We start from the raw sequence: 10,409 nt of genomic DNA, 5'->3' as shown, positions 1-10,409 counted from the left end.
TCTATGGTACAGTGTTTTTACCAGTTTACTGATAGATGACAGATTTTTTGGAATGATTCGGTTCAGACTGCGTAGGTCTTGTCAGTACACTGTAAAGACACTGAAAACTCATGAAAAACATCAATAAATGTAATTTACTGCTTGGAATAAAGTGTGACTAGTCAAAACTGACTATTTTGTGGAGGGCACCTCCAGCTCTACCAGCAGTGACCCCTGATGGTGCCCCCACCTGGACTCCCACACTGACCCGTCACTGCTTACTGGAGTCCAGGCTCAGACAGTCTCCAGGCTCCTGACCCCTGCCCTGACACTGAAACTGTTACATGGCACATTGTTTTGTAACTGTTTTTCCTACACTCGTCCAATGAGAACAGCTGGCCGGCGTCACGTGACACAACTTTTTACATAACAGTTTTTTTTCCTCCGCTGGTCCATTGAGAATAATATCGGTGCTTCCTGAACTGGAGCATGAACGTGCAGTGTGGTCAGAGCTTCCCGGCGGCGGACGCAAACGTGAATGGCAGCGGAGGTGTTGACCAGATATGCATCTCATAGGTGAGGGGACAGACTTCACACAACCTGGAGGACATGGGGACAGAGAGTGAGAGTATGCTGCAGCTTGCAGCGGAGGCTTTCCAGTCAAGGAACTTCGACCTGGCTGCGGACATCTATGAGTGCCAGCTAGCGGGGCTCGAAGATGCAGGGAGCAGGCAGGAGCTGATGGTGAGGCGGGCGGACGCGCTCGCCTTCGGAGGCAAATTCACCGAAGCTTTCGATGTGTACCGACAAGCCTCGGAGATTGAGAGACTGAAGCCAGTTCACCTGGTCAACCTCGTAGAGTACCTGTCTACTAGTATCAAGAGGCAGGACGGGAGTGACAGTGAAAACAGGAGCCCGAGGAGAGGAGAGGAGGCTGCGGCGACGGCTGGATGCGGGTACGAAGACATCTCCTGCCGGATATGTCTGAGCTTTCTGTTCGAGCCTGTGACTCTGCCGTGCGGTCACTGCTTTTGTAAAAAGTGTTTGGAGAGGGAGAGGAAGGAGAAGGAGCAGCCGGTGATGTGTAAGCAGTGCAGGGACAGCTCCAGGGTCGCCGACGTCCAGAGCTACAGGGTCAACGTGGTCCTCAGCAACCTGCTGGCCAAGTGGTTCCCGACCCAGCACCAGGCCGGCCAGCTGAGGCGTGAGGGCAACGGACTGTACGCCGAGAAAAAGATGGAAGCAGCGCTGGAGAAATACAACCAAGCCATATTGATAGGTAGGACCCTGAACGACTTTCTGACATTTTATGGAAAGCTTCATTTATAGCTGCTTTACACACCATCTTTATACAGCATGTAGCTGCTGGGAGACATTCAACACAAACGTGTGACTGAGCTACATTTGGCTGCTTGAACTTCGTGTTTTCTGTCGTTACTCCTCGGCATAACAGTTTTTTCTACACACCAGTTTGCCAGCTGGCTTGTCGCGAAGCCGTAAAGAGATAATAAATCTGTTATCTCGTATGACATAGTCTCATAATTGTGCCGTACACTCTGCCGGACAGCGGCACACTTAGCAGCAGCAGCTAGCCGCATCTGTTGGCATCCGCGGGTCACATCAGCAGCGCGTGTTGGATAACAGCGTTATGTAGGCTGGGCCAGTGGACCAAACATTGCGTAAGCACGTAACCCGCCTCCCTCAGCTCTCTCATTGTGTAACGTCAACCAATCATTCAGGCAAATGTGGGTCAAGGGTATTATTGCAGGTCACCGCTAGGGACACGACTGCGTTTTTTTTATACAGGCAGAGGTGGTGTGTGATGGAGCAGGTGAACTGTAACCTGCAGACACAGATTATCAAAAGGGCAATAATCTCCTGTTGTTGGAGCAGTCTGGAAGTTTACTTCTAGAGAGATGTGTCCCACATATACATTCATTGCGTAGTGTTTTCTAGAACTGAAGTGATTAGTTGTCAACTATTTAATTAGATTTTTTTAGGGGATAAATGGCAAAATTATCTCATTCCAGCTTGTTAAATGTGAATGCTTTCTGGTTTACTCACTCCTCTGTGATGGTAAACTGAATATCTTTTGGCTGTGGACAAAAGAAGACACTGTAGGACAGCTTTGGCTCTTTTTTCTGGCATTTTATAGACCAAAAAACTAAAATGAAAATAACCCTTAGATGCAGCCCTACTGTTTTCCATGATTGCTGTGGCAGTTGAAATGAAAACAGAACGTCGGTACGATGGGCGACTGAAATGGAGTCTCCTGTGGCGCAGGCAGACGCCTTTTATGACTGGGATACCTGACCTGCTCTCAGCTCGATCACTTTACAGACTCTTTGTAAAGTTTAGAGTTACTTCTTTCACTGACAGTTGAATCCTGTGAGAAGTATGCCACAGCTCCCCTGTCTGATCAGGTGACAGCTGATAGAGGCACCAGTTTGTGTTGTGTAAGGAATTTTCAGCCGCACTGACGTCTCTGTACACTTGGTACCCACCAGCAGAGCGTTATCTGCCAGCTGCTGCAGTGGATCTGCTCAGACTCCAACAATTGACCGCTGTTGAGCTGGGCAGCTCCCACACTAATAGGATGGGGCTGTCGTGGGCTGTGCTCCAAGATGTCATTCAAAGTGAGTCTGCGTGGTCAGCAAAGATGTATCAATAACTGATGATTAACAAAGAATGACATAAGTGTCTTACTTTTGATGGACCGGTTTCAAACTGCAGTGACTCGCAGAAGTGGCCTGTGGTGGATGTTGAGCTTTGATCCCGGTGGGGGAGTGAGAGGCTGCCTCATTAACTCTACCATTCTGACTCATTTTCGGTTGTTAAGTGAAGAACACATCGTTCCTAATGGAACAAACTAGCTAAAGAATTTGTGCAAATGAGTTTGTGAGCTGAATCTCTGCAAAGCAGAAGAACGGGGTCGTGCATGTTGTGCTTGCAGAATCTGCTGTGTGCATTACCCTGTTCATCAGTGTATCGAATCGAGATGTATTTAATGCTCTTCAACAAGGGTTATCTGCCTATTGTCGGATTAAGAAATAGTTTTAGAGTTAAATTTAGGGTTAGATCTAGGTTAAGATTAGGCTGAGGACTGTGTTTAGACTTGCAGCAGTTATTCGTAAGGTAAGGGTAAGCCTCCAGGGAATTCATGCAAGTCAGTACAATGTCCTCTGGGTTATAATTAGCTCAGGTGTGTGTGTGTGTGTGTGTGTGTGTGTGTGTGTGTGTGTGTGTGTGTGTGTGTGTGTGTGCATGCATATACATTTGCAACAAAGCAGCTATGTATATAGAATTGTATATGTAATTAAGCACTATGCAATAAACACTGTGGCAAACAACGTGAACAATTGCTCGGGTTGTCTCCTCTGCCTTAATTTGTGTTTTTATTGATTTACTCTCTGATCCTGTAGCAGAGCCAGGGAGAGGCTCCTCTCTGATTCCCATAGGGCCAACTGCGACATTTGCATAAGTTTTTGTAGTTATGAAACCTGGAATGTGGGTGACCTTGATAGTGCGGCATGGTTTTGTAAGGCTGCACGTTTTTTCATAACATGTTTTGCAATGTGGAAACTGATCCATTTTAAATGTCCCTCCTTTCATATAACTAGAAACCTTATATCTCCAGTGAACTGAGCTTTTTAAGATGTAAAAAAATGGCTCTGTGTTTTCTTCATTCTGCAGTATGTTGTGAAACAGTTGCCTTTATATAGAGGTCATGACTGTTATTGAGTATGTAAAAGTTTTAAGGTGAAGCCAAGAGGACTGAAACTACTCAATAATTGTAATCAGTCAAATAATTGATTAGTTGATTGACCAACTACTTATTTACAACTATTTTGAAAATAGATTTTTAAAGTCACTCATTTAGCAGAAATGGTAAAAAAGGAGCTGATGTGAGAGCGAGAGTCTATGTTTTACGTTCCTGTAATATCTTTGGGTTTTAGACTCTCAGTTTGACAAAACAAGCATATGAAGATGTCTCTTTGACCTTTTGGGGAAATTCTGATTCACTTCTTTCTCTATTTTCTGATATGTAAAGACTACTGATTAATCAAAGATATTGAAAGATTAGTCATTATTGAAAATATTCATTAGCCTCTCCTGTTCTGTTCTTTTATCATTTTCATTTCTTTTTTTATCTTATTCCATTAAGGCCTGCAACTGGGAGATTGCTTGGTCTATAACACATGATGAGTCATCAATAATGGAAATGTTTTTGTTGGCAGCCCTTTTCTATTGTAACACTAATAATCTAACAAGGTTCTTAGTAACATCTACCAAACTGACTGACTGACTGACTCCTTCTTGTCCTCCTCAGCACCCATGGACCACATACTGTTCAGTAATCGCTCCCAGATCAACTCCAGTCTGAAACACTATGAAAAGGCTCTTCGAGATGCTGAGATGGCCTGCAGACTCATGCCTCACTGGTCCAAGGTTTGGAGACACACTGGCTTAATCAGCATTGTAAAACATATATATGACCATCAGTTAATGTTAGTAAAATGTAAAAAGCTCCCATGTGTATGTTACATAAGTGATATATCTTCCTGCTGCCTGCAGGGTCATGTTCGTAAGGCCCAGGCCCTGGTGTCACTGGGCAGGACGGAGGAAGCTCTGAGACAGTACCTGGTCTGTCTGTCCATAGAGCCTGACTGTAGGCTGGCAAAGACTGAGGTTTACAAGGTAAATCCAACTCCAGTATTATATATTTATTCCACTTAGTGCTTCAGTCTCACAGTCTATGACTGTGTTAGGCAATTTGTCATGTCTTTGTTTTGTCCAGCTGTGTTGAACATATTTAATTTATAGTCATAAATACATACAGAATTGTACAAATACAGAAGAATCACATCATTGTCTGTTGTCTCCTCTCAGCTCCTCAGCAATCTCCTGGCTCCAGTTACAGATCAGGTCCCTGAACACATCTCAGACTACTCCAACATACTGTCTTTCAGAGCACACATCAAAAACATCATTAACACTCCCTCCCAGGTGAGTGCTGCTCCACCTCTCTTGGTGTGAAGTTTTAAAAAAGCATGGCTTCATTGTCCTTCTTTCCTTTTCCCTCTCTCAGACCTTATGTCCCAGCTTGTTGTCGTCAGAGTTCAGCCTTGCCTTCACTCCTCCTGCGCCTGAGAGATCAGGGGGAGGTGAGGTCAAAGGTAAGGGAGAGCCTGAGGTCGGGAGGCTGGAGAAATGTATCATCCTAAAACGGAAATGGAGGAGCACAGAGGAGGAGAAGGGAGGGCAGGAGAGGAGCGACAATCACAAGAGATCCAAGTCTGGTGAGCTTTAGGAGTTTGTGCACAAACATGCATGTTGCTCAGAAACACATACACACTCCCTCTGTTAGCAGCATCTGGGTCTTATTTTCATTTGCTAATCTCTCCATTCAGAGCCAGCAGAGGTGGCTCATTCGTTGAGGTCCAGGCTCAGTGACATCTTGGACCCGACAGATCTGGAGTGTTCTCTTTGTATGAGGTGAGATCAGCTTGATTCAGTCCTGAAACTTTATTACTTTATCATCATACATCGTGCAGTAAATCAATTAGCAGGCGAGTAACGTGTGTTAGATTGCCAATAGCTGTTATATGGCTTGTAATAAAATGATGTGACATACAGTGACTTGACAGTGAGCAGGGAATATAAAAAGAGTCTTTGTTTTGGCTGGGAGCCTGTGTGGGACCAGACATTCACACCTGAGCTTTATATTTGGGTTAGGGTCTGCAGCCCATCAATGAATCATTTCAGTCATTTATCAGGGAGTAATAGTGAAAACAAACGCTTAACATTCTCTGCTTTCCCTTCCCTCCCAGACTTTTCTATGAGCCGGTGACGACGCCGTGCGGTCACACGTTCTGTCTTCAGTGTCTGGAGAGATGTCTGGACCACAACCCAAAGTGTCCACTCTGTAAAGAGGAACTGTCTGAGGTACGTGATCCCACACTCTCCTTCAGGCACCATTCAGTGTTATCTAAACTGAATCCGGCAGTGAAGCATTGAGCCAGTTCCAGTTCCACTTGTCAGCGTTTGGCTTTTTCCCAAATTTAAAATGTTAGCCTCTTTATGGAATTCATTTGGGTCATCTTTATGTAAGGTACATGATCTAGGCATTGCAAAGGAACTAAGAACAGAGTTGCTGACCTGCCAGGACTGTGATGAATGTAACTGATAGTGGAAATGCCGCATTTTATAATGGTATTGAGTTTAATTAGATCAGTTACGTCATGGCTGATACCCAATCCCTCAATAAGGCCACTATCAGGGCCAACACGGATTGGCGTATACGATTGGTGCATTCCTACAGTGAGGAAGATAAGATGATGTTAAGCCAGACTGAATCTCTCTCTGTTTCTCTGTCACTGTAAACATATTTCTTACATAGTGTCTCTCTGAATCTCTCTCTAGTACCTGGTAAAGAGGCAGTACTGTAAGACAGTATTAATGGAGAACCTGATATCTAAGTATCTTCCCTCTGAGCTCATGGAAAGACAGAAAATCCATCAGGAAGAGATGGCTGAGCTCTCCAAGTAAGTGTGTGTGTGTGTGTGTGTGTGTGTGTGTGTGTGTGTGTGTGTGTGTGTGTGTGTTCTCTGCTCTTCTCTGTCTTTATCAGGGTGTGACATACTGACATAACACTCAATATGAGCACATCCTCCTCTCCTCTTTGACCTACTGGCCTACTGTAGATTACACGCATCTGACACACTGACCTCTTAGCGTACGTCACATCAGGCATCAAGTATCTCTTCCTGGAGGCTGCAACAAACTTGTGTCTCCAATAAATACCCTCTCTTAAACTGGAGCAAAGCTGATCCATGTGGCTTTTTGTTGGCATCTGGCCTGAAGGTCAGATGTGATTAATGATGCAGATGGAGTTATTATTTCTTTTTTAATCATTTTTAGGACTTCATGTTGTTCTTCACCTTGAGAACAGAAATGTTTTATTTTCCGTACCATAACTGTTCATCGCATTAAACATCTCCTCTATTTTTGTCTCTCTTCAGTCTTAACAAGAATGTGCCTATATTCGTGTGCACCATGGCCTTCCCCACTGTGCCGTGCCCTCTCCACATCTTCGAGCCCTGCTACAGGCTGATGATCCGCCGATGCATGGAGACGGGAACCAACTGCTTTGGCATGTGTCTGGGAGACGACCTCAAAGGGTCAGTGTTGGGATAGTACCTGTGTGTGCTTGTTTAATACTCAAGTGTATGCATCCAGGAAGTGTAACACTGCGCCCATTTCCTCCTCTCTTCTCTAGGTTTGCAGACTACGGGTGCCTGTTGGAAATCCGTGATGTGAAGTTCTTCTCCGACGGCCGTTCAGTTGTGGACACCATCGGCAGACGGAGGTTCAAAGTCATTCAGCACAGCGAGAGGGATGGATACAACACGGCTGATATAGAGTACCTGGAGGATGTTACGGTATGAGGGGGTGGACGGTGTGGGTGGAGGGAAAGGATAAGAAAGGAGGAGGACAGGGCAGATGAGGAGAGTTAACCACACACCCATGGTTGATGTTGGCTTGATGGAGAATTACCAGAGCTCAAAGGTGTGTGTGTATGTATGTGTGTGCAGGTGGAGGGTGTGGCAGAGCGGGAGCTGCAGTCTCTGCATGACACGGTGTACGACCAGGCTCTGGTGTGGGTCAACTCCCTGAAGGCCGAGCAGAAAGAACGCATTGAAGGACACTTTGGACCCATGCCTGGGAAAGACCCTGTACTTCAGGTACACACGACACACACACATAATTTCATAAGTCACACTTTCTACTTTATTTATCCTTCTTTCAAGTATGCTGTTTTCTCCTTTTAAAATGGCATTTTCATAGATGATTTGGCATTTTCCTTTATTTTGACTCTAAAATCCTCTCGCTGTGTCTCCTCCTGTCTCTTCCACCCTTCAGACCAGTCCTAACGGTCCCTCCTGGTGCTGGTGGTTACTAGCCGTTCTTCCGTTAGAAGGCCGAGCCCAGCTGCCGTTTCTGGCCCTCACCTCTCTGAAAGATCGTCTCAGCGGCATCCGCAAGGTGCTACTCTTCATGGCCCACAGCAGGCACCGGTGACATGCTCTCGAGAAGCATTGCACACACCTGGAAAATGCAGTAAACCACCTTCTGTGCACACACGCTCCTCCAAAGCAGCAGTTGACCTGTTGCTCTTCCTTTTGATGCACAAAGAACTGATGTCGATGTTGTTGCGCCTTCCCTGTTGTAGCAATTTCCCATTCAGAGAGCAGCGGTGGACTCCCATCTACACATCAGCAGTGACCTTAAACTTCAAAAATCCAAGCAACAACAGAGATGATCTAAATATCTTCCATGCATAATATTCTCTTCACACGACACAGAAAACCAGTGATGCAGACTTTAGCTACGTTCAGACAGGAGGGAACTCTTCATCTTTTGAGATGAGCGATGTTACAATTCACAGCTGATTGAAGTGGGTTTAAACAGAATTGTCACCCTTCGTTCAACGTTGGATGTCGCTGTATAAATGTTAATGCGCACATGCTAAGTATATGTTTTCGTCTAACATCTCCATGTGTACAGTCAGCGCTGACATGTCCTCATTTATCCAGGCTGCACTGTCGCCTTTCTGGCTCTCCTCCATTTTTGTAGTTCTATCTTCTTCCTCTAGCATAAATGTTGCACGTGGACACACCAAAAAAACAAAAAAAACAAAAAAACAAAAACAAACATTGCAGTCTGAAATAAGGGATTGAACTGAGCGGCCTGTCTGAACATAACTTTAAAGCAAAGACAAAGCAAAGCCCTCAGTTCAGAATCCTACAAATCCATCTACTGCAAGTGGCAACGGCCATAAATTCAACCAGTCGATGTCTCTAAACTGTATGTCTTTAAGTGTACTCATAAATTATGCAAGAGACCAAATAATGAATTTGCCCTTTTATGTAAATGTCTTCACAGTCTCACTCATTACTGATAAGACATGGTTAATTATAGTGATTGAAACTTTCATCTGGAAATTTACTCATCTGCCGATTGAAAACTCTGTAAATGGTACACTCATCACTAAGATAGACATTTACAGAGGAGCCTATGTGTTTACTAGTTTTCCAGCACCACTTTAAGTTCAACAGTAATCATTTTGGACAGCTATTCTGTCCTCCTTCCTTTCATTTCTGTCCTTGTCTGACCCTCCACCCTGCAGCTGAATAACTATGGACTGAACCTTTACATTTGCGTGCTTTAAGGCTCTTGTTCTTGGGTTTTATTCATCCATTTTGTAATTGTTTTTCCATTATTTATTTTGTCCTTATTTATGCATGCAGTGATGTTGTTTACATTTCACAGAAAGAGATGCAGAGCTGCTCACTTTCCAAAGGCTGTTTTGTAACTTAGCATTTGACCCCAAACATTGACAGTATTATTCTGTTAATTGCTGAAAAAAGGCAGAAAGTGTAACACACACACAAAAACACCGTTTACTCAATCAAGGGCGGGGTAATGGACTTGGAGCCAACATGGCTGCCACTGAAATCTGCACTGAACAAACTCTGGAAAATGGAGTTGTGGGCAGAATCTCCCCCAGACCACCTATTTTTAGATCACCGGTGACCCAAATCTACATAGTATTTTTATTGGCCTGTCACAATCCAAGCTACGGTATGCTGACGTAATATATTTGGATTTCCTGGCTGTCAGCAGCCTCTCTATAGACGAGCTGCTTGTAACTCGATCAGTCATAAAGAGATTCGGAAAGCAACATCTGGATTTCTGATACTGTTATGTCCTCGGTGTATTTATTCAGTATTTATTCTGACTTATTTTGCACTTCCACTTTAGTTAAGGGAAAGAAACAGGCCTCTGGATTTGCACGTCCACTGTTGCTACAGTCAGGATACTGAAGTATTTGAATTACCACAGAATGAAGTGAAATATTCTGGTGGATTCATTGGTAAACAGTCTCTTAAATGTAAGCCTATTTGCATCTCCTAGCAGGCAAACACTACTGCAAAAGATCTCCATTCATATGAGTTAGATTGATGTATGCTATGAGTAAAGGCCAGTGCCTTCTATCCACTGAATAACATGGTGTGGAATCATTTTACGTACATGGTACATACCAGGTTCATTTTCCCCCATTTATGGACATAGGTCCATTCATCAAACATGATTTTCACTCAAAGGAAACAAGTATAAATGAGAATAAAACAAGAGAAATGCTTCCTGAGAAGACCCACAAGCGTATTTTTGAGAAAAAAATGTCGCTCGAAAACTCTAGAGGCCTTGCTGATGTCTGTGACATGACTGTTTTTACACGGCAAAAGCTCACCTCTGGAAAATACAAGAGATTGTTGAGCTTTGCCTTCAGAATCTTTTATTTTATATACACGTGTTTGATTTTACATGTTTCTATGTCAATCGGGTTCTTTGTATTTTATAATTTT

The 10,409-nt window shown here is 44.0% G+C and overlaps 1 protein-coding gene across 1 annotated transcript; it reads left to right on the top strand.

The window, feature by feature from the left end:
• Positions 1 to 458: 458 nt before the first annotated feature.
• LOC139330837 (LON peptidase N-terminal domain and RING finger protein 3-like) lies at positions 459 to 8,712 on the top strand. The gene is made up of 12 exons (XM_070961959.1): positions 459 to 1,258; positions 4,310 to 4,428; positions 4,555 to 4,677; positions 4,870 to 4,986; positions 5,069 to 5,279; positions 5,391 to 5,475; positions 5,811 to 5,925; positions 6,403 to 6,524; positions 7,002 to 7,160; positions 7,259 to 7,421; positions 7,575 to 7,724; positions 7,903 to 8,712. Exons 1-12 carry the CDS (start codon positions 589 to 591, stop codon positions 8,059 to 8,061), a joined length of 2,193 nt encoding a protein of 730 aa, XP_070818060.1. The 5' UTR covers positions 459 to 588; the 3' UTR covers positions 8,062 to 8,712.
• Positions 8,713 to 10,409: the final 1,697 nt, after the last annotated feature.

The sequence above is a fragment of the Chaetodon trifascialis genome, chromosome 5 (assembly GCF_039877785.1).
Source record: "Chaetodon trifascialis isolate fChaTrf1 chromosome 5, fChaTrf1.hap1, whole genome shotgun sequence".
NCBI lineage: Eukaryota > Metazoa > Chordata > Actinopteri > Chaetodontiformes > Chaetodontidae > Chaetodon > Chaetodon trifascialis.
This window is presented reverse-complemented; position numbering and strand designations above follow the sequence as displayed.

Excerpts from the sequence above, each read along its gene's own strand:
- LOC139330837 (XM_070961959.1), top strand. The coding sequence starts at position 589 with ATGGGGACAGAGAGTGAGAGTATGCTGCAGCTTGCAGCGGAGGCTTTC. Across the intron at positions 5,280-5,390 it reads TCACAAGAGATCCAAGTCTG|AGCCAGCAGAGGTGGCTCAT; the intron begins GTGAGCTTTAGG and ends CTCTCCATTCAG. Across the intron at positions 7,422-7,574 it reads AGTACCTGGAGGATGTTACG|GTGGAGGGTGTGGCAGAGCG; the intron begins GTATGAGGGGGT and ends ATGTGTGTGCAG.